The 23,893-nt window shown below is 49.6% G+C and overlaps 2 protein-coding genes across 2 annotated transcripts; one reads left to right on the forward strand and one right to left on the reverse strand.

The window, feature by feature from the left end:
• Window positions 1-3,800: 3,800 nt before the first annotated feature.
• MARCKSL1 (MARCKS like 1) lies at window positions 3,801-5,771 on the forward strand. The gene is made up of 2 exons (XM_075773945.1): window positions 3,801-4,010; window positions 4,407-5,771. Exons 1-2 carry the CDS (start codon window positions 3,915-3,917, stop codon window positions 5,028-5,030), a joined length of 720 nt encoding a protein of 239 aa, XP_075630060.1. The 5' UTR covers window positions 3,801-3,914; the 3' UTR covers window positions 5,031-5,771.
• Window positions 5,772-7,752: 1,981 nt separating this feature from the next.
• Window positions 7,753-23,719, reverse strand: HDAC1 (histone deacetylase 1). The gene is made up of 14 exons (XM_075773781.1): window positions 23,566-23,719; window positions 19,403-19,515; window positions 18,845-18,962; window positions 15,770-15,844; window positions 14,445-14,583; window positions 13,673-13,814; window positions 12,366-12,458; window positions 11,963-12,071; window positions 11,700-11,840; window positions 11,121-11,229; window positions 10,885-11,015; window positions 9,982-10,128; window positions 9,825-9,873; window positions 7,753-9,438 (listed from the first exon to the last, which is right to left on the reverse strand). The coding sequence occupies exons 1-14, from the start codon at window positions 23,612-23,614 to the stop codon at window positions 9,411-9,413; spliced, it is 1,443 nt and encodes a 480-aa protein (XP_075629896.1). The 5' UTR covers window positions 23,615-23,719; the 3' UTR covers window positions 7,753-9,410.
• Between the last annotated feature and the right edge of the window lie 174 nt (window positions 23,720-23,893).

The raw sequence follows: 23,893 nt of genomic DNA on the forward strand, positions 1-23,893 counted from the left end.
ACGAGCAGGTTCGACAGCGACCAACTTCTGCTTGGGCGATGGACTGGAAAGACACCCCCACGCCTTGGCCACCACCCAGCCCCGCTCTTCCTCCTGCCTGCCCGGCCCCGGCCAGCCCTCGTTCCCCGCAGAAATCCCCCAGCACGAAGCGCAGCAGATTTTCCTTCTACAGCCCCCTCGGCACCTGCGGTGTCCCCCGGCCCCTTCGCCCTGTCCCCTCGAGGGCTGCGCAGCCAGAGCATCACTCGCCCCGTGGACCAGGCAGGTGGCCACGTCCTGGAGCCACACCGCAGGGCCCGGGAAAGCCAAACCACGGGCGGGCATGGTTGGCGGACACGGCAGCACGGGCAGCACCGGCAGCGTGGTTACTATTTTTAGCCGAGGGCTGTTTGCAAGGGCCATTCCCATGCCGGAGCTGCCGTGGTGGCAGAAGCCATTACCATCCGTCCCTGCATCCAGCACAGCCCGGCCCCGCACTCTCCCTGCCGGAATTCTCTCCCTGGAGTGATCTAATTAGCTAATTCCTTTGCTATTTATAAATCAATATGGAAATCCCTTTGCTTTATTCCCAGCGCTGTTGGTTGCCCTGGCTGGGCCCCCACTAACTCAGTTAAAATCCTCAAGCAGATGATCAGAGGCTTGTGAATGACTCTAGATACATGAATAAATAATTGCATTAATTCTTTGTTAAGGGCTGGGGGAATACAGCGGGTGGCAGGAGCAGGGCACAGGGTTGGGGACTGCATCCTCCTGCCCCACTCCAACCCCCTGGTGCAGGGGCTGCGCTCACTGCTCTGCCTTGCAGCCTGTCAGCACTTAACACCTAATAAATTAATAATCAGCACACGGTTTAAGTAGGTCTGGAAAGTGGAAAATAACATCCGCAAAGATCTTGTGTCCCCGAGGCCTTTCAGGCAGGAGCAGCGCGCAGAGAGGCAGACAGATTTGTCTGCCCGTCCATCTGCTAGAGGAGCAGACAGACCCGTAATCTGTCCGTCTGCCTGCGCCCTGCAAATCCCCGCCACTTCCCGAGCAGCCAAAGTCCTGGGAGCCAGTGGGGAGCCCGTCCGGAGCCGGAGCATCCGGGTCTGCCCAGGGGGGACCCATGCTCATCCCGCAGAGCACCGGGGCTCCGGCACCAGCGGCAGCTGCCGGCACGGCCGCGCTAAGCACCGCTCTCGAGCCAGCCGAGCACTCCTGATGTTGTTGCCATCAGCGCAGGCAGGACAGACATCTGCAGCGGAGCCGGGGCCTTGGAAGAGGAGGCACGCTTGGGAATCCACAGGGGAACACATCTATTTATAAACACAGCCCTTACGCAGCGCTGCAGAAGAGGGTTTTCAAGAAAAGCTGGGATCAAGAGAGATGTGGCAACTGGGGATTCCTCAGAGATGAAAGCCGCTAGAAAGCTGCATGTGAGGTTTCCTGCATCGCCTCCGATGGTGACGGGGGGCTGCCCCCCCCCAGCAGGTCTGCGTCTTGACCTGCCTGATCATGCTAACGTTTGCCCTTTGGAGACATCACATCTGCCTCCCATCACTCCGGTGCTGCCCGCTGATCGCTGTGGCAGGGGAGCAGCGGGGTGTAAAGCACTTTCTCCCCTCCAGCCAAACATAGAAGAGACCTGGGCTTTGCGCAGGGGCCGGCAAATGGGGGGGGCGGGGGGGGGGGCTGAGCCAAGGAGCCCTGGCCGAGCCGGCGGCACAGAGCACGGCGGCAGCACCGCAGCCATCCTGCCGGCCCCAGCCCGATAAATCCCTTCCCAAATAAGCAAGCCCACTCATGCAGCCCACCACTGCAGAAAACATCTTGCCAGCAAGCAGCCTGTTTCACAGCACAGGGTACATGTTGGCACTCCCAACCCAACAGACAGACGAAGCCGCACCAGGACTGCCACCGTCACCCCAAAGGCTGCACCCCAGAGCCCCCGCCAGCTCGCAGTGCCCGCAGCGAGGACGGTGCAGATGGGTGGTGCGTTGCCGGCCACTGATCACCTTTTAGTGGCTCCCCTGTGACTCTGGTGCAGGAGGACGGGAGCATCTCGGGGCTGGTGCGTGGATGGACAGTCTCGGATGGGTGCTGCAAAGCCAGTGCTTGCTCGGGTTTGCTCGGCACAGCCGAAACGTGCAGCAGGGCAGCATGGCGGGATGGGATGGGTTGGGATGGGACAGCAGTGTCGGGACTCTCCGCATCCCTGTGGAGAAGAGCCAGGACAAAAGGAACCTCTGCAGAGAGACAGAAAATCACTCTCCAAAGGTGGGAAGAAAATTGGGGTTGGCACAGATGCTGCCTCATGCCAGGTGGCTGCTGGGGCAGAGGGAAGGGCTCACCAGTCGCAGCTCTGCCAGGTTTTGTTTCCCAGCAGTAACGGCTGGGGACACTGGGCTGGAGCTTACGCTCAGGAACAAGTGGCAGAAGACAGAGCGTGTTTACTAATTCAATACACTTGCTTGGACCGTTTGTCTTCCCAAAGCAAACAGCCTCGCTACGCTCTGAAAAGCGCGTGCTTTTAAACGGGGTACACACTCCGCGGCTCCTTTGCAGCCCTGACGGCCGGTCGGGCAACTCGATCTTGCAGATGGCCGAAGGCGCGGGTGGATGGACCAGCAGCAGCCGTTCAAAGGCTTTATCAACTGGCAACCAAAAGTCAATAAGGAAGATGCCGCCTGTTTTAATTAACAGGGAAATTTTGCTCCAACGGGGGTGAGATGATGCGTGTTGGGGGGGGAGGGAGGACAGAGACAAAACATGACCTTGTTGGTGGAGCGCACACAGCGGCACATTGTTTTCCTCTCGGAGACGCTGGCCTTGATCCTGCGCGGGCTCTGCGGCGCAGCTGGGTGCTGGGGGGTCCCGCCTGCCCGCAGTGGCTCTGGGGCAGGTTTGGCAGGAGCAGGGGGCAGGGTGCCTGGAACGGGGCTCAGGACACAGGAGCGTGTCCTGCCACAGCTGCCGGTGGGGTGCAGGCTGGCCAGGGAATGCTGGTGACTTGGAAAGGCACAAAAGGGTCTCAATTTAGGGAGTCGTGTCCCCCCGTGAAATCAGGTGAGCCTGGGTGCCAAGGGGATTAGTCCCACAGGGGCACTGCTGGCTCCACGCCGCGGCGAGGCTGTGGCCCGTGGCCCTGGCAGCACCAGGAAGCTGCAGGCCCCTCGCCAGCATCAGCATCCCCTTTGGTTTAGTTGCATTTTCTTTTCTCCTGAGCTCTCCCTTTCCGGGAAAGCAGAGAGGAGGAAGATCCAGAGGGGAAAAACCTGCCAGTCTGTGTGCCAGGGAGCACAGCGAGGCCAGGAGCCATGGCACAACCTGTCCCCCCAGCAGGACCCCCTGGGAACTGACGGGGCTGAGGTGAGCAGTACCCTGGGGGAAGCGGGACCCCAGGGTGAGGGGACTGGGGCAAGCTGCACCGGGACACTGTCCTGGGGGTGATGGGGCTGGGAGGACTGGTGCCGTGGGACCCTCCCCGGGGTGTCGGGGCTGGGGGCAGAGGCACCCCAGGGGTGATGGGGGTGGGATGAGCAGCACACTGGGATGACGGGGCTGGGACAAGTGGTGCCACCAGACCCTCCCCGGGGTGTCGGGGCTGGGATGAGCAGCACCCCGGGGGTGAAGGAGCTGGGGTGGGGGGCGACTCCCCGCTCGCCTTCCCCACCGCCTCCCCGCCTCACCCCGCCCAGGGTTGCCCCGGGGTCGCACAGCCGGGGAGGAGGGAACGGCGGCCGTCAGTACCCCCCGGCCCCGCCGGGGCGGTGGCTCCATCCCCGTCCTCCCGCCCCCGGGGCGGGCTCGGCGGCGGCCCGCCCCCGCCCCGCTCCTTATTACCGGGGCGGCGGGGGGCTCTCCCTACTCCCTCTCGGCGCCGCTCGCCCGCCGAGCGCAGCCGCCGCGGCGGGGTCCGCCCGACGTGCCGCACCATGGGCAGCCAGGGCTCCAAGGCGGCCAAGGCGGAGGGCAGCGCCCCGCCGGCCGGCCACGCCGCCGCCGCCGAGCCCGCCAAGGCCAACGGGCAGGTAGGTACCGGGGGGCACCGGGGAGCCGCGCCGTGCGCCCCGCCGGGGCGGGAGGACAAAGGCGGCGGCCGCCGTCGCCGCTCGGCGGGGAAGGGGCGGTGGCGGCCCGGGGGACCCTCCTGCCCGGCGGGCACCGAGGGATGCGGCACCGCCCGCGCCGCGCCCCGGGCTCCCTCCCGGCACCGGGCGGGGACCCCGTCCGCCGCCTCGCCCCGGGACCGGGTGTGGAGCGCGGGCGCCGCCCGGTGGCAGCGCACTGACACCCCCCGATGCACCCCCGCACCCACGGCCGGTGCATTCCCCGTGCACCCCCGTTCCCCGGCTGGGTGCGGAGCTTTGGGGAGGGGGTGCCGAGTCCCGGCTGTGCCTAACGCGGTGCTCCGCTCCCCCCCGCAGGAGAACGGCCATTTGAGGTTCAACGGGGACATGACGCCCAAGGGTGCCGGTGAAGCGGCGCCCCTGAACGGGAACGGCTCGGCTGAACCCCTCAAGGAGGAGAGCAAGGGCGAGCCCGGCGGCGGGGATGCCATCGAGCCCGCTCCCCCCGCCGAAGGGGGGGATGCTAAACCCGAGGGTGCTGCAGCCCCCAAGGACACCCCCAAGAAGAAGAAGAAGTTCTCGTTCAAGAAATCCTTCAAGCTAAGCGGGATCTCGTTTCGGAAGAACAAGAAGGAAGCCGGGGACTCCTCTGGGTCCTCTCCCACGGAGGACCAAGGCAAGGCGGAGGCCAAGGGAGAGGAGAACCCCGCTTGCTCGGCCAGCGGGACGGAGCCGTCCGCTCCCCCCGAGGAGGGGACAGCGGAGGAGCAGGGCAGCCCCGGGGAGAGCAGTCCTGCGGTGGATGGGCAGCAGGGAGCTGAGCCCAAGAGGGAGGGTGCAGAAGCAGGGGGAAGCAAGGAGGAAGAGAAGCAGCAGCCAGGGGAAAGCCAGGGGGATACAGCCAAACCAGAGGAGCCCTCAAAACCTGCAGGGCCTGAGCCTACAACAACTCCGGCAGCAGCAGAGCAGAAGGAAGAGTAGAGCCCACTTGGCATCATCCTGACTTCAGACTCTTACGCCATCCTCTCCATCCCGGTAACACCACGGACTCGCTGCCTTGCCCTCACACCTCCCCAACCCACCTAGAACTGACAACGCTTTCTAAAATCCATCCCTCCTTGAGATACTTCTTCCGCTCCCCTATTAGAAAGGCGGTTTGGATTCCCACCACCACAGCTTGGAGTAGTTTTACCTGAATCCTTTAAAACTGTGGAGGAAGACTATCCTGGACATAACTGGAATTTACAGTTTGTAAGATCTCACATCCCGCTCTGGTATCTCTGCTGGCCTCCTGACTGTCCCCACTCTGCCCCGGCAGCCTTTGAAGCCCAGCAAGCCAGTGACTGTTCAATGGATTCTTTTTTTCTCAGTTTACATTCCTGGTTCTGACTTCATTTAAAGTATTTTGTGCTTTTTCTAGAAATCAATGGTTTAAAAGCTAATCTAGTTAGGGTTTTTATAATGTCTTACTATTGGCTTAAAACCATAAAGCTTGTAAGTCCGCTGTGTTTAATTCTGCTTCTGAGGGATAAATAACTTTTAGGGTGTGGGGTGGAGGGAGGGGGCCTGCCAGCTGTATAATGTGAAACAACAGTCTTTTCTCTGTAAATAATTTTTTAATGGCCGAAACACTTGATTTGCAATTTTCTAACTTCTAAAAAAAAAAAAAAAGCTGTATGGGCTTATTGTAACATTTGAAAGGAATAAATGGTGACCCCTTCATGGGTGAGCTTGAGTCCTTCTTGTCCTGGATGCCAGACGAGGGCCAGGGAAGGAAGATAGCAGTGGCTTATTTAGTTCACCAGCTGCTGCATTTAATCACTCCAGCCCTGGCTCTGCTTGCAGTTAATTGACTTGCAGCAGATGTAGAGCTACAGCCACAAAGGACTTTCTCACACAAGCCTCTTGTCACTACCTTAGGATCACCCTTCAGCTGGCTGCTCAGTACCTGTTTTCTTAGAGATTTAACTTGATTTTTTTTGAGGGGGGGGGAACCAGTCTTTTCTCATACAGAGGGGCCCAAGAGGGCTACTGGGGGAAATGTCCATTTTAAGCTTGTTTTAATTAAACAAAAAAAAAAATTAGTAGTTTTAGAATAGGATTGGCTCATCTTTCCTGAAAAGACATGCTAGAGCACAAGAACTATGCACTGGGAATGGAGCTTTACTTTCAAAGAGAAAATGAAGGCACAATGGGTGCCACTACCCTTTTTCCTGTGATCTGCACAGGGCTAGAGGTGATTTCCCCCCCCCCCCCCGAGCCAGGCATGCAGCAGAAGGAAGGAGCACTGTTCTTCTCCAGCAGCTCAGAGCCCAAAGGCTCTGTCAGCAGCTTAGGCTGCTGCAGCAGTGCACAGCCCCTCCATTTAATGGCCTGCGCCTAATTCCCATCTAATCACCTGCCCCTGCTGTTTTGGCTGGCAGAGATGATGGAGAAAAGCAATGGACTGTTGTTTGCCCAACTGGCACCACCATGGCGAGGACCAAGCACAGCTCTTCTGTAGCCCTCCATGTAGGTGGAAATGGCCAAAAATTCTTCCTTTTATGCAGCGCATCTTCCTAGCGATAGCAGGAAGCTAAAGCAAGTGACCTGCTTCCAGATGCAGCAAGGTATTCATCCCTAGTCGTTAGGGAGGCAAAAAGAGGAAAAAAAAAAAAAAGGTATTTTAAATGTAGGCACTGTGATCTGCAAATTATTTCCAAGATTGCTCACACTCTGTTGTGCGAGACATGGCTGCATTGTGCTCCAGCCGAGATCCGGGGCTCCGTGTATCTGCCAGGGAGCTGCCGTCGGCATCGCGGCAGCCATTTTAAGAAACACTGGAGGAGAGGAGGACAGCAGTTCACTGGCACGCACGAGCTGGTAGGGGTAACTGGAATTCTACGGTGGGTTTTCTGCAAGGATGAGAGGATTTTAATTGTCTACTATGGTGAAAAGGATAACTAAGTTTCCTGGATTATTACTACAGCAATGAAAGTAAACTGTGCCACACAAAGCTTTTTTTTTTTAACTACATAAACAGCAGATATGGCTTATGAACCTTTTGTGTCCATTTCTGGTGCGATCACCACTCAGTTGCTGAATTAACCTGCTCCTCATTATGTTAAAGAATTTTTTTCACTTGAATACCAGAAAAAACCCACTTAAGTCCATGCAAAAGATACTCCCTTCCCATAACTTATTATTCCTTTTCTAGATTAGCATTGCTTTCAGAGCATCAGCTGCGTGAAGTACTGTAACTCCAAACAAACCACAAACCCAATTAGCATCAGCCATGCTGCTGGCTGAGACCCCAGCTGTAATTTAGAAAGAGAACTGTGAGCAAAGAAAATCCGTGGTATTTTAACTTACCTTTTCTGGAGAGAAAGGTCACAAGGAGAATTTCAAGGCTATTTTATAAAACAGGGAGGGAGAAAAATATCCACAAAAGAAACAGAAACAATCTTTCACATGCAGCACAGATTATGTTCCAAATAAAATGCTTCAGTGGATGCACTTGAATCAACACATCTATAGCCCTCTTTGTGAAAGAGGGGAATGGAGAAAAAAAAAAAATCATCATACCTCGCCTCACCTTTCTTCCCAAAGATTTTTTTTCTTGTTGGGACCTACACCACATCGTGATGGAGGTACTGCACCATTTTCCAAACATGAAAAACAAACTGAACTCCCACTCTAACCAAGCACAAAATCACACCAAACATAGAAATGTACCAGTTTTATTACAAAGATTCTCAAAATTCAAAATAAAAGCATCTTTAAAAAACCACAATATATTTCCCCCCCAGACACAAAGATACACTGATCTCTCGCGCTTCACATACAAACACTGAAGAGCAGGAGTGACACGTCACTCAGATCCAAAGAGACTAAAAAACTCACGGTGGAAAAGGGAAAAAAAGTATTTAAAAAAATAAAACATTTAAAAAATAACCTGTGTTAAGTTAGCAGCATTATTAGAGTTGAAACCATCAGCAGCGCTCCGTGGGAGGTACAGATCCTCTTATGGACAGAGGAATCCCCCTGAGAAAGGAGAGCAGCGAGCCAAAACTGCCTGCAAAACTGCAAAGCATTTCACCAAAAGCTCATCTAATGATCAGCTGTACAAAACAAGATGCAAAGGAAAGGCCAGTTCTGGTCACAAAAGACTTTTAGGTGTGAGATAATGCGTGGGAGTAGGAAGAGGAGTAGCTGTAAAAAATGTACAGAGCCCCATCTGCTGTTCCCTTATAAAGATAACAGCTCAGAGGCTGATAAAAAGGTTCTCCATATTTACTGGCCTTGAGAGCAAGAGGGAGGAAAGGTTCAATTGGAAAACATTTGTACTTCACTTCAGAGAAGTGTTTTTCAGCGAGTGACATCGACAAGAGGTTTCAGCCAGGCTCGGTGCGGTCTGGCCTTTAGAGGAGTTGGGAGCTTCTGCAGAGGTTTCAGCCTAGGACACAAGTCAGTACTGAGGAAGCACATTACAGCATGTGGAGCCGAGGGCAGAACAAGCAAGAAAAGCAAAGCAGGCAGCCAAACGGGCAGTAACTCGCTTCCTCCCCCAAAGAGGGGCATAGGTATAGAAAAAAAGGTATAAAAATTTCATCTCTTCTCTTACTCAAGATGTATAATGCTGTCACACTAACTGGATCTGCAAGATCTTGGAAAATGTTAACCACCACATTAGGGTGATTTTCATTTTGCATTTTCCAGATCTGCACCTGCAGGGCTCTTGGGCTGATTCACTAAAGCGCTTTTCAGATCGCTTTTGAGCTGCTTCATCTCTTTCCACAAGTTTGCTGCAGGGAGGTAGCCAACTCTATTCAAGAACTGCACTATTTGACCCTGAGAAGCGGCACCAGCTTGCAGTTACTTGCCACGGTGGAATCAAACTGAAGACCAAAGGAATAGTCAGTCTCTCACAGGCTTCATTTGGGAACTCATGTTCTCCCACAATAATAATTAAAAAAAAAAAAGAGAAAAAAAAATTTTCATGGCCATCTTTCCACCTAACCTGAAATGCAAATACTACTTCTACTTAAATTATTCTTTTCCAAGGGTGGTTATGTCAGAGGACAGAGTAAAGAAAGGAAGTGATTTTTTTAAAGACATACTAAGGAGGCAGTGGAAGGCAAGAGCGAAACTTCCCAGTCACCAAATCTGGGCAGTGCAGGTCTGTCTACTCTGCAGAATCCTCCCTATCTGCTCCCAGCAGAGTGCAGCAAGGAATAATTTACAATTCTCAAGTCATTTATATATTTATATAGAAATATATACAGAAACATATATAAAATATAAATCCTGTGGAATGGGAGGCAACCAGAGAAGCTAACCTATGACAACTACACACTGACATACTGTCCAGCTGCAGCCATCTTAGGTGGATTTTGTCTCTTCCTTCACCCTGTGGAAGCAAGCAGTGAAGAAATTTGATTTAAACAAGCAATTCGGGCTGTGCCCAAGCTTTAATAACAAGCCAGAGCCACAAACTTAAAAAATGCTGCTTATACAGCCCACCTTCATCTAAAACATGTAACGTGTTGCTGAATGAAGGCGCAGTATTTTTAAGGCCTTTTCACTGAGGGCTCTGCTCTCACAGCGCTTTATCAGGCGTGCTGTTCTACACATGCAAACTTCTTCCTATTAAGAGCCTGTGATAAAGCCTTCCGAATTACCACATCATCTCCTCCAACCCCTCAAGTTGTGCAACATCCCACTGGGGGCACGGGCAGATGCACACGGAAGCACAGGCACAGCCATTTAATAGTCGTGCCAGGAGACAGGGCTCACCCTTTGGGTTCTGCTTTCTCCTCTTTTGCTTTTTCCTCTTCTTTCTCATCTAGGAAAACAGAAAAAAAAAAGACACACAATAGTACAGTAAGGAAGTAGATGCCAGGTAAAGTTCCACAGAGCTGGGAGAGCTTCCAGTCCTAGCTCTCATGCTTACCTTTCTTCTCCTCCTCCTCCTTTTCCTCTTCTGTTTTCACACGTTTAGCCTTCTTAAAGTTGGCAACATTTTTGCGCCCTCCTTCCCCTTCATCTTCGGAGTCAGAGAATTCTTCATCACAGGATATTCTTTTATCGGAATTGCGGACTGAGTGCGAAGAGGACAAGAGGTTGTTTTAGCAGATTTAAAAGTCAGGAGACTCCAAGCACTAACTCCTGCAAGTACATCTACACACTGGAATGAACTAACGAGCCTATATTAAGTCAGAATTAGGCCACGATAAAAACACTTTATCTTTCTACCTGCCGTATCTTCTAATGCATCACTCTTAACTGCTCGTGCTTCAGATCCGAGATCACATGTATGACTTGGATTAGGTACAGTGTGATGTCTAGACTTGACAGCATAAGCAGGTTAACCAACCTCACACTGAGAAAACCTGTCTGCCAGATCTGAAGGCCATCAGCCAATCTGGATATAAACTAGCATTTTCACTGTGGAGACAACTTCTGGGATCAAACCTGACAGTCTCCCAGAAAGTACTGTCATAGCACCTACATCACAGGAACTGTTTAAGTTCTCACATTAAAGCCTAGGTTCTCCCATTATGGAAATCGTCTGGCAACAGTGCCGTTTCTCCAAGGAAAAAGAAATCTATCAGCTCTGCAGTGCCTAGCATCATTGCTTTACCTTACAAAAACAATCAGAAAGGTGGGAACAGATTCAAACTGAAGAACTCCAGAATAGAGATATACCTAAATCGTAAATCCTCCTCTCTTTAACTAGGGTAACTCAGTTTAGGGCCTGCGTGCTTCTCCAGCTAATTGATCCTGTTCAGTTTTGCACCCACAGGCTCTGAACAGTACGCTTCCCAGCCGGGCAATGCCAGAGACAAGCACATACTTGAAATGCGTTTCTCAGGATCTTCTTCCTCTTCATCTCCACTGTCTTCCTGAACAGCATCCTCAGGAATTGGCTGCATCTGGACGCCAGGGGCATGAGGCAGCATGCGCAGATTCTCAAAGAGACGTTGCCTAGAGCCAGCCAGGAAGGGAACACCTCTGTCAGCAAGACGCCACCCACAGCTGCGAAACCCCCAGTAGAAGGTGTCAATCTCAGGAAGAGGAGCAAACACTTACTTGATCTTCTCAAGATACTCATTGGTATTCTGGTTAGTCATGTTCGAGGGACTGATGTGGAGCTTAAAGTCTGGTCCAAAGTACTCAAAATAGTCATTATATGGAAGCTCTGCAGGCAAGTTAAAGAGGAATAAACACCAAATTACCACTGGACTGGTGACAAAATACCACAAACACATTGTACTTCTACAGAAAAGCATGACTGCATTTACCTAGGCCTAGGAGCTGAAGCACTCCTAGCCTGAGTTCAGACCAAAGCAGACAACTTAGCAACAGTGCAGTCAAAGCTTAAACACTATCAGTGCACACAAAAGTTTTCAGTAGAAGGTCATCTTGTTTCAGTAAGCAGCAAGGCTGCTGGGTATCTTTTGCTGGAGGCCAAAGCTACAGGACTAGAATGCAAACAAGAACAGCTACTGCAAATCAGGGCATCCAAAAGCTCTTCCACAGTAATAATCAAGAGCTAATGAAACATCTTAGGATTGCTACCTCTCCCACAGCAACATCATTTCCATGAGCTCTGTTACTAGAGTGTCATTGTCCCTTAGTCTTGCTTCAAAGGCTCCAGGGGAGAATTACCATTGGGAATTTCAGTGTCCAAAGCCACAGCAGTCTCATAGGTCCAGCATCTAGCCACGTTGCGGATCGTATAGCCACCTCCTCCCAGCATCAGCATAGGCAAATTAAAACTTTTTACAAACTCCACACACTTGGCATGACCTGCAGCAAAAGCAGTGGGGGAAAAGGTCATAGCCTCATGGCGTAAGAACAACAAATTTTTCAATGAAATCTAATGACATTGGTGATGCCAGATGGACACAAGCACTGGACGGTACTCTTACCTTTGATGGTCAGATTAAAACAACCCAGCCTGTCCCCTGACAGAGAATCTGACCCGCACTGCAAGACAACTGCGCTAGGCTGGAACGTCTCCATCACTTTAGATATCACCTAAACAAGAAACCCGTTGTTACACGCTCTCTGCAGGACAGCGTCACAGCAACACACTAATGCCCATGTCAGCAAGTGACACGAAGACATCCCTAGTGTTCCCACAGCTGCTGAGTCCCCTATATCAGTAACACTGAGGCTCTTACAAAGAGAAGCTTACTGACCACAGGCTGCAATTGTTAGGGAGGAATACAGCCCCTAAAGAATCTTATCACAGAGGACTGAATCAGTCTCCCCAAAGAATGACAAAGTATGATCCACAAAGAATCACTCAGCAAAGATGTCTTCACTTGCCGGCTTGAATATTGCTTCATAGGACTCATCATCAATTCCGTCCCGCAGGGGATAGTTGACAGCGTAGTACTTGCCTTTGCCTGCACCAATATCCTATTAGAGCGAGAGACAGGAGAGACCACAAGTCACCAGAGAACCAAATGCAACACACAAATAGTGCCCTAAATTAGGAAGGGAAGTCTGGGATTCCAGAGGTCATCCGACTGCAAGCCTAGGCTCTCACGGATGAATACTGTCCCAGCAAAAGGCAGCAAGAGTCAGTTGACTCCAAGAACAGCTCATTTGGCGTAACCGGGTACATTTGGCCCCCAGTGCTCAGAGAAGAAAGATCTACTACTGTCACCACTTTCATGTTGCTGCTGCTGTGAGCACACAGGCTGTCATTTCACTGGCAAGAACCACTCTCTCACACAGCAATAGAACTGGCAGTCAAAATTCTAGTTCCAAACCTGTACATTGCAGAGATGCACAGCCCAAAATACCAGTTGGCGGTGATTGTGCAGTCTAGTAAGTGGAGGAATTTATTTTTATTTTAAAAGAATATATGTATTTTTTACATTTCCATTATCTCTCTCATACCCAAGTGTTTTATAAAAAAATAATTATTTCATTTACGCTGCAGACCAGCTGCACCAGGGAAGAATGCTGCAGCTGCACACAAGTTCACAACACCAGTGCCAAACTCTGGGCAGGGCTGAAAAAAATACAACTCACAAGTAGAAGACAAGAGAATTTAGATTAGAAAAATGTCATTCTGCTAAAAAGCACATAAGAAAAGGTAAAGAACCTTTCACCCCTGAGAACAGCATTCTGACAATGTCAGAAGTCACAAAGCCAACCACACCTGTAGCTAACCCGAAAGAGTGCCACAGTTAATGCCACGATTTGTTAATACGCACAACTGACTCATAGGAGGAAATGCACACAAGATAAACCAACACACAGAGAAGCACTCCCTCAAACTTTCACCCAAGAGCTTGTGTGACCAAGCTTCATTTGCAAGTAGCTACAGATGACCAACATGTCATCTTCAGAGTCACTTTTCTGAGCATAATCCCACCAGAAGGCTGCTAAGAGACTGATATCAAAGCCTTGGTTTTATTACTGTACAGGCTATGATCACAGGAACAAAGCACACAGGAGCCAAGCCTCTGCCTCACATATACACCTTTGCCCTCAGAAAAAGGATGCCACTTTGAGAGCAGGAAAAACCAGGAGAGCAGTGATTTTAGTTAAATTAGTATGCCAGCAAACAGATGGAAAAGACCAAATTTCAGGGTAATTTTCTGCTAAGCCTTCGTTCTCACCCGCAGATCCCCTGTTCCTGGGAAGTATTCTCCGTACTTATGGAAGGACACGGTCATGACGCGGTCTGTGGTGTAAAAGGCTTCCTCCACACCATCTCCATGGTGAATATCAATGTCAATATACAGCACTCTCTGGTGATACCTAGGATCAGAAAGGGGTCAAAATACCGCATTTCTTCAGAGCGGAAACTGCCTTCACCAGCAGAGCAAATGGGAAGAGAGCAAGGAACTTGGTGCTAATCCCCAGGCTGCAGAGCTACCAGGCAGCTCGCTCTCTCTCTCCGGAGTCTACAAGCAAAAGAGCTGCAGAGAACGGAGATGTGCCTTGGTCAGCAGTGGAACAGAACCACAGAGGAAAATAAAGTGGCTTTTGCTGCTGTAACCGATCTTTGAAGGCAGACTAAACTCAGTTTATTCAGATTCAGCCAACAGACTGCATTTTTATGTCCAAGCCTCCCACTGAGGTTTGGCTTCAGCCAAAAGCCATCACATATATAGCTGTGCTGCCTGTTCCAGGGTGGATGGTAGAGAAGGGCCTAAGAGCAACCACACAATGCTCCAAGCCTTCTGCCTCCTGCACAATGCCACAGTTAGACATAGCCCTTTGGGAGAGAAGGCACTGCACCCCAAAAGATAGCTGACTAAGCCCTCCTGGGAAAACACAGCTAAAAAAAAACCCAACAAAAAGAGCAGGCTGGGATGAAAGCGCTAAGGACTCAGAGGAAATGCAGCAGAATTGGCAAACAAAAGGGGTAAATAGTACTGCCCGTACTTTAGGAGCTCCAAGATAGCTAAGACGATATCGTTGACATAACAGAAGCCAGAAGCCTCCGACTTTTTAGCGTGGTGAAGGCCTCCTGCCCAATTCACAGCAATATCTGTCTGTTGCTTGTTCAGCTTCACAGCACTGGCTGTTGGGAAAAGAATTACAAAACGTCAGCCCGAGAGCAAAGGCCCCGTGACAGAGACCGAGGGGCAAAGCGCTGGTCCCTTACGATCACATCATTGTTTATGTGTGCGTTTGGGTACTTGACAAAGCACAAGCCCAAGGGTTTAACGCTGGATGTCTCAACAAAGAGGAAGGGGAAGGGAAGAGAAACGCAGCCTCTATTTCGCTCGCGCGCACTTTTCACTGCTTCCCACTTTTGCCTCAAAGCATGAAATCTGCACAAACAAGTCCATAGCATTCTAGCTGGGGTCACAGTTGAAGACAGTCTAGATTTCTCAGTGCCCCAAACAAAAGATTTTAATGAAAGGTTTTATCCAACATATATTTAGGTCATTCACTGAATATACATTTAGGCAAAGGAAGTTCTCTTCCCCCAACCCCTTCATAAACTTTCTGCAAATTTTGCAAGTCTCCCAGGATCAAAACAAATTATATATTCTGTGGAATCTACAGCCATGGGACCAGAGATCATAGAGCTACTACAAAAAATGCTGCAGTCAGTACTTGTACGTGCTGCTGAACTGCCTTACAGGAAATAAAGACTTGTAGATGTCATTGTGGGAGCAGCAGCCACAAAGCTTGAACGCCTATGCACAGTAGCACAGTTCCGTAAAGTATTTGAAAATAGTGAAAGCGTTTTAAATGTTCCGGCTTTCAGGGAGCTTACTGAAACCTTTCAGGTTCTATTTTGCCTCATGCCCAGAGACAGTGGCTTTTTGTTAAAAACAATGGATAAAGTAACCCTTTTCTCTCCTTTCCAGGTTATGCCTGTCCAGAGCAAGGTTTTTACAACTTTTTTTCTGTAAAGCTCACGTTGATTTTTTTTATTAAACCCCTGTTGCTGCTGCGGTTTTGTTTTAACTCTACTGCTGTCGATGTTGTTATACCACTTACGAAGTCCTTCATACGTTCAATGAAGTAACCCAGATTAATGAAGATATGCTTAACAAATGTTGAGGGATCTGCCAATGTGCAAAAGGGTTGAACTCTCGCATGGGAAGAAATCCAGATCTAATTATTAAGGAAATCAGAAATAGGTTCACAAGGCTTCCCCACCACCACCTACAACAATTTATTTCCTAGACAAAGCTACATTACATACATCTGCTTAAGAGAAAAAGAAAAGAATGTACGACATGTGAGCTTACCAACTGAGCCTCCAGCAGAGAGCTGACAAAACTCAAACAACCCATCAAACACAGGGCAGTCTTCCCCAACATTAACTTGAAAAGAATACAAGAGTTAGTAAGACAAAACCACAAATAAATGGCAAAGCTTATGCCGCCACTCTGATTTAAAAAGCTAAACAGATTAAGAGATCAAAGATTTTAAACAACAAAATACCACACACAAATCATAAAACATTCATGTAATCAACCTGAGGATTGCCTGATAAGGCAAAAAGGTTGTTGCTGTGGAGAAGATGCTCCTGACTTGCAAGAAAATGTGAAAGCAGGTCCCAGGAGCTCTGGCGAGAGCGGCACGCCATCTACCGGGGTGCACTACGAGGGATCCCGAAACCAATCACGCTGGAAAATGAGTGGGCGGAGGGGAGATGCTATCAATAAGAGCTCTGTAATACCGATACTCATCCTTAGCAGCAACTCAAGCGGCGCTTGTTGAGACAGCACATTTATAGTATTCTGCTCTGCCCTGGCAGCACATGCTGGTCACCAAGGTCACATGCAGGCTGTGGGGGGCCAGCACCCCTCGCTACCCCACACGGGCCTTCTGGCAGGAATAGTGCTGTTTCTGAATACAGAGCTGACACCGAGCTCCATTACACAACCCCACAGCAAGTGGGAAAGGTTTTTGCTCCTGTTTCCTGCTGTATTGCTGACAAGGAGCTGAGAAAGCAAATAGCGCCAGTACTGCAGGAGAAAGTGGGGAGATGGGAGATAGTGGTGCGTACTGGACAAGCAGTTTACACCCACATCTCTTCTGTTACACTTTGTACATTCCTTTTACTTCACATCAGACAGTCAGTTTTTAAGTTCTCAGCAGTACTGTAGTTTTGGCCTGGATAAATTTCTACTGTAAGTAGTTTCATGATTAAAAATAAACCCAGTAGCAACAGACTCCTATTGAATCTAGATTTTTCAAGGTTTGCTTTTACAAACAAACAAATTTGTATTCTGTAACAACTTCTGTAGAATGTTTACTTCTGTGCTTAAGGAGAAAGACACAACCACCACAGTTCTTGCAGTCTCCACAAAGACTGTGTGATAAGGGAGTTTGAATGGTCCTAGTTCGAGACAGGGATCTCTGAAAAGGACGATACCCATCAGGAGACCCAGAAGGAAGCAATTGTTCCCGCTTTCCAATTGTTTCAGCAGGGCATGGCAACTGGCAGAGTTTGAACAATTAATTTAAAGAGATGGTTGGAAGCTTGCCTGTTAAGTGAGAAGTTAAGCCATCAATTTCTGCATGCTTCCCATTATAACAAATTAAACTTCTTGCCCTTTAGGTTACAGAGCAGTCTTTCCAAGTCCTCAGGCAGGCAACATGGCATTAGCAGAATGAAATTAGAGACTGTTCACTACCTTTACTGCCCCTCAGAACTTTGTGGGCAGCACTGACAGTATTTGAGGATGCCCCTCTGCTATACCTGGCAAAGACAAGAGCTGCTGTGTAAACAGAAGCCAGTTGGGCTTTTTCCCACCAGAAGATTCAAAGCAGCCAGGACTACTAAGGAGGGATATTAATAACGGGGTTCAATCACTTGAGTATAGGCATAAAGCTCTGGTGGAAGATGAGAGGCACAGATGCTCCTTCTTCCCTGCAGCGGGTGGGTTAGGAGCTTCCTATCTGGGAGAGCACAACCAGAGAGAGCCCAGTATTAAAGGTGGAACCATCCTTACGGAATTCATAGCAGCTATCCTTCCTTCAAAAGGAAAGCTGAAGCACCAAGCAGGCTACAGAGACCTGCCACTGTACTTGGGAGCAGTGACCTTGCCTCCTGTATCCCCAATCTCTGTTCTGAGCCTCCTGTGCTAGTTCTCCAGCTACACAGAAACTATTATTTTGCAGGTCTTGTGGAAGAAAAGCTCCGTCCTCCGCATGTTTAAGATTAGTTTTCATATTTTGCCTCCTTCAGGTAAAAATAGTTCTGTGGAAGTACAGTACAAAAAATGTTGACTACCAGAGAGAGCAGAGTGGGCGTTTATGAGCCATAGCTGCTTCAGGGGTAAACAGTTCAGTTTGTGTAAATATGTACTTTGGTATATGTCATTTGGTATATTAAGGCATATCATTTACCGTAGAAAGTCTTTCACTGTATATTACTCATGAACGATATTACCCATTCCTCTTACAAGCTTGTGCCTTAATATCTGTCCCCTTCAGCTCATACCAGATTTCCAAGTACCTCTACTTCAGACTCGAGACCCGTATTTCTTCTAAATTGGAGATTACACTTACTCCACATAAATGAATCCCACAGGCTAACAATTTTTTTCTGCTCTTGAGGATTGCAGTGTGCAAGACTAAAATACTGTTTAAATGAATGTTGAGCCTTCTCCACTATTTCTCTATACTTGCTAGAAACCCAGTTTGCCGCAGTCATTGCCAAAAACATCATCCCAGAGTTGCAGAGAGACAAAAAAAAAGGTTTCTGTAACATTGAAGTCGCCATTAAAGAGCACTTCCACGCACCAGAGAGGTTAGAACAAGAGATTAGCTCAAAAAATAAACCATTCGGACAAAAGTGGACAGGTATCATTGTGCATCTCAACCCTCTCCCACTTCCAAAGTGCCATTGCCCTGAAAATCCTTGAGGGTTACTGAAGATTTTGGACACAATTGATGAGTTGGGTTTTTTTTGTTTTGTTTGTTTGTTTTAAATTACATGATTCCCACCCCAACAGCCCTGGTTAAAGATAAGCAATTACACAGAATACACACAGCTCATAAATGGAGTAGTTCAGATATCTCCCAGCCAGGAAGGCAATTTAGAAGAGTTCCCATCAAAACACAAGACTAAAAAAAGATAGCCAGGTCAAAGGGTTTTCCTCAGCATTTTGGCATATTGGCTTAAGAGAGGGACCCAGTTTTAAAATGCTTGATTTACCAGAAAAAATCAAAACCAAAGTCAGGTGAAAGACAACTTCCCATGGTTCTTCCTACTCTTTTTATCACAAACCTCTAAAGTTGGCCTAGGATTCCCAGAACCACAGATTTTAACACTGGCAGGAACTACAGCACTAAACGCATGCATAGCTTACATCTTTGCATCTGCTTGCTGTACTCAGACATGTTATCTGGGCGAATAGATCTCAGAAATTTTATGTAGTCATCACTGTGGTACTTGGTCATTTCTTCTGCATTTGCCTTGTGAGGGCGCTGCAAGGACAAAAAAAGAGTAAGGCTTGTTTTGAAACACATTTCTCTCCCTAATTTCGATTTCCAATCTCTGATTTAGTCCCAAGAACAGCAAAAAAGTCAAACCAGCAGCATTAAACAAGAGAAACTTATTTTCAAAGGCAAGAATGCCATTACCGGAGACTGGAATGTATTACACATCTAGAGAAAGAAAATATTTAAGTTACAGGGAGAAAAGCAATTTTCCAGTCTCCAAAGCTTATCTGAAGCAAAGAACATCTCACTACAAGCAATCAGAAGAAAGCAGAAATAAATCAGAACAACTGTTGATTGGGTTTTTTTCCTTTCTCCTTTGGCTCATCAACAGAGAACTTACGAGTCTGAAGCATCAAAATTAAAACCTGACATGTAAACTAAGATCTTTCATACACGTTTCTCTTCATGACCAGCCCTACACTTACATATATCTCCATCTTCCTGTAGAGGCCATAGTTCAGCAGTAGGTTGTGGGTCATCCGGATCCTGTGGGGTTTCATTGGATGTCCTTGCCCATAATAGTAGTTTCCAACATCACCTAGGAGCAGAAATTATTTTGTTACAGCAGGGAAAACTATGAATTCCTTCAAAAAGAATCACAGCTGAGCCACAAGAGCCATCAGGTGATCTGTCATTTTATCTGGCCTTCAGCAGTGCATCTGTTAACAAGGATAGGTCTCCCACCTTGTTTGCACAGGTATCTCCATGGATTCAGAAAAATTTATCCTAGACTCAAATAAGACAGATATTTGGAAATTGGGGTATGGCCAGACAAGGAAGTTTTTAATGCCAGTTCTGGGGAAGGCAATCCAGGTAGAGTCTGAGCAACTAACATCACACCGCCCAAGTTAAGAGGGAGCTCCAGCTTTCTCGGGCAGGAAGAGCTCTGGGCACCACGTTTTCCTGTCCTCGCTCACCAAATGACAGCTCTCCAACGTCCTCTCCAGGCGGTTCAGGTCCACTACGATAGCTCACATCTACAGAGCTCATAGGTTTCACGGAGAAATGCAACCACACTCTGAGAAGAAACCTGCACGCCAAGAGGCATGCGAGTTTAATCCCGGCTCAGACAATGACTCATCAGATGGAGCACGTAGCCTCTTTGCCTCAGTTTCTTACTATTTACCTAACAGAAACAAGACACGAAGCAGCTAATTCTGTCAATAAGTAAACACCAGCACAACTGTAGTTTTACAGCTTCTCAATTGTATTCACCCTTTATTATTGCTTGAAATTCTTCAGAAGTATCCCAGTCTCTACCAAGCTCACTGCCACGCAGATGCACCTGAGGAGCTATCCTACAGACACCAGTGGAAACGAAGTCAGCTTCCTGCAAATATATCCCACGGGTCATCTCCCCATGCGGATTATTTCCTACCTAGCAAAAGCTGAGCTGATGCTGCACTCTCCCACAGTAGGTGCCTCTAATTAGGGTTTTTTCCCCTCTTCTCCCAGGATACTTATTTTCATGAAACTTAGAGAAATTTGACTTTCAAATTTCTGCCTCCCGCCTGATTTGGCTGTGAGAGGCACAGACTCAACATTTGTCAAGAGCAGGAAACGCACAGCCAGCTACACACAGCAGCAGTATCACACAAGCCTCATTTTCTTGGGAAGCCATACTAAGTTGTTCATGTAGTTGTACAACTCCTGATCAGTTTAGGAAGCAGGAGACCCAATCCGGTCTGGCTGGTGACTCAGTTGGGACTATTAATATTTCATCACCAGTCTCTCTCACAGCACACAGCTGTAGTTTTTCCTCCTATGGACATGGCCCTATTTTCAAAGTAGATGCAAACAGTGCGAATCCCACACCCAAACAATTCTGCTGCCGGAGTTTACCCGTTCGTGGCACTACGGTGAAACGGGGTGTTGTTTGTACAAAGGTATTTTTTCTGGGGCAATTACCCCTACAGTAAAATCAGGTTAAATCAAGCTTTGCAGAACTCACTAAGAGATGCTCAAGACCCTATCTAGAAAATAAAAGCACAAAAATACAAGAAGCTTTGAAAAATCATCATCATCTTCACTTCAGGCTGTCAGTGAAACGCCCTGGGCAAACCCCAACTTCCAGAGCCTGCTCACTCTGCTAAACACATCCCACCCCAAGTCCTACAGAGCAGCAGATGAGCTTTTCTGCTCGTGGACGTCAGTGCAAATTAAAAGCGTGTGAATTTAACAGATACCTCTTCCTGTCTGCTGGGGTTAAACAAGTCCCTATAAGGAGAGCTAATAAAGGAGAAGTTACTGTTCCAGTTCAAACCCTCACAAACACCCTCAGCACGCCTCAGGATTTCCAGAAAGGACCCTTACAACATCCGATTACCTCTTCCTCATCCCCTCCATCCCACCTAGACCCTTCCCTGCAGCCCAGGTTCCTTCTCCAGCACCAGACATCCTCCTGCCATCCGAAATTCATGACTGAAGGAAGAGACCCACACACCATCCAAAACAGTGCTCAGGGACCTCCCTTCAGGGAATTACCACACTAGATTGTGCTGCTCTAACCTCCCTGCATGGAAAATAACCCTAACAAACTAGTCTGCCACAACTGCAGATTATGCCTTCCCCGACAATAAAAGCACACTTTCACCCTAGGACACGCTGTGGATGTTTGCCAGCCGCTTGTAAAAGAGTAGGGGAAACAAGGCACAGAAACCTCACCACAGAGTAAATTAGCGAGGGCAGCTATAGACAAGAGTGTATAACACTAACTTTGTGCAGTTACCATGCAATAAAGACTACAAGGATAGCGTCTCTGCTTAGCATTTTCAAGCAAAATGACTGGTTGTTCCATATTTAAGACATCACCATGTGCCTATAAAGATCAGAGCTCATTCGAAAACTGACAATCTTCTTTGTGAATACACTATATTCCAAGGACAAGGATAAGTTTGGACATAGAGACCATTTCTTTTCAACATCCAGGTCGTGTGCACATGTATGGCATTCTGGCACTTCCTGCAAGCACTCTTAAGTTTAAACTAGGCATTTTAGGGCCCAGAGCTCCTATATTTTATGTTTTGATATGATGGATGTTGCACAGAGATCAGTTGTGTGGTGAAATCAGGCTCAGTTCCGCTCTAATTCAGACTCCTCCTCACCCTGCCCTCCTGAAGACACCATCTGAGTCAGAGACCCTGCAGGACTGTCATCACAGGTTGCAAACTTGCCACTTAGATTTACTTTTCTAGAGAAATAAAAGCCCTCGCTATATGTGTGACACACACAGCAGTTTAAAAGAGCCCGCTTTACTGCTTGAACACCGAACACATCCACTTACCAGGAAAAAATAGTGAGAAAAAGTTTTTTATTTGATTTCACAAACTGAAACCCACGATGAAATAGAGAATTGCACAGTACCTTTCACAGAGAGCGAACACACACTATTAAAAATGAGCTCGCCCGTCACTGAGGCACCAAGTTGCCCCTCCAAAGGGGAGGCAGCTGTGAATGCATAGAGGCAATACAACTGTGATTTCTCCCACAGACTATGGGGTAGAAGCAGGGAAGCCGCACAAGATACCCAGCTTGGGATTTGGCCAACTCTAACACCCTGTTACTTCCCTACTCCAATAGGATGACTATAGAGCCCCAAAGCTGTGCTTTCCCAACCTCATAAAAAGAAAAAAAGGAAAAAAAAAAAAAAAAAAGCGCCAGACTACAATCCAGCCAAGTTTGGAGCCAGAACTAAACAATGCTTCTAGACACAGGAACTCCCTGCAAACAACCATGCAGTCGGTCTGGCTCCCAGCACCTTCAGGTTTGTTCCTTGTTTGACAGCAACAGGAGCTTCAGGAGTGCCTCTTCCTCTTACACGGCTCAAGGAGGCTTCATCTCCCCACAACCCATCCTGTCCCCCAGCATCTCCCCATCCTCCCAGAACCCTTCTTCAGCACCTCAGCACAGCTCCCAAAGCCTCTCTCACCATCCTGGGCCCTTCACAGCCCTTCCCCACCTCCACAGTCCCTAGACCTCCACACCTCCCATCCTATTCTACCCCCCATCTCCCCCAATACTGCTCCCCTCCCTTTCCCCTCACCCTTCCCTTTCTCCCCTCCGGTGCTCCCCCATATCCCTGCCATGCTCCCCCATATCCTTCCTATGCCCTCCCGTGTCCCCCATTCCCCCAACCCCACCGCAGTCCCCACATAACCCTGCCCCCCCATCCCCACGGCCCTACTGCTCCCTGCCCCCTCCCGCAGCCCCCAGCCCTCCCACATCCTCCAGTGCCCACACTATCCATCCCTCTAGCCCCCAGCGACCCCCATTACCCCTCCCACCACCCTCAGGGCAGCCCGCAGCCCCACCGCCCGCAGCCCCCACCTCCACGTCCTCCAGTGACCCCCATTACCCTCCCCGAGCCAACCCCTCACCCCCCGTCCCCAGTGACCCCCTGCAGCCCCCATTACCTCCCCCAGCACCTCCCATTGCCCTCCTCAACCCCCGCCCCCATCCCCGCCTCCCCGCCTCCCACCCCCGGTGCCCCCTCAGGCCCCGCCGGCGCCCCCGGGCGCGGGACCCCTCCCTCCCCCCGCGGCCCGGTGATCCCTGTGGCCGCCCCCGCCGGTGACCCGCAGCCCCTCACCGTCGTAGTAGTAGCAGACTTTCCGCTTGGTCCCCTGCGTCAGCGCCATTTTCCTGCCTCCCCACAGCGACAGACCCTACACCGCGCAACCCAACCCAACCCAACCCGGCCCGCCCCGGGGCCCGGGCCCCACCGCCCCACCTGCCCCGCCCCCGCGCGGTCTCCGGCCTATCGGGGAGGGGCGCTCCGCCCACTCCCGTCGACCGACCAATAGAAAACTGCGACGGTGGGAAAGAGCGGGCGAAGGGGAGCTAGCAGGCTAGGCGGAACGGCGGGGGGGGGGGGGGTGCGTGGGCTGTACCACTGCCGCGGGGGCGGGGTCGCGCGG

Source organism: Balearica regulorum, chromosome 22 (assembly GCF_011004875.1).
Source record: "Balearica regulorum gibbericeps isolate bBalReg1 chromosome 22, bBalReg1.pri, whole genome shotgun sequence".
Lineage (NCBI taxonomy): Eukaryota > Metazoa > Chordata > Aves > Gruiformes > Gruidae > Balearica > Balearica regulorum.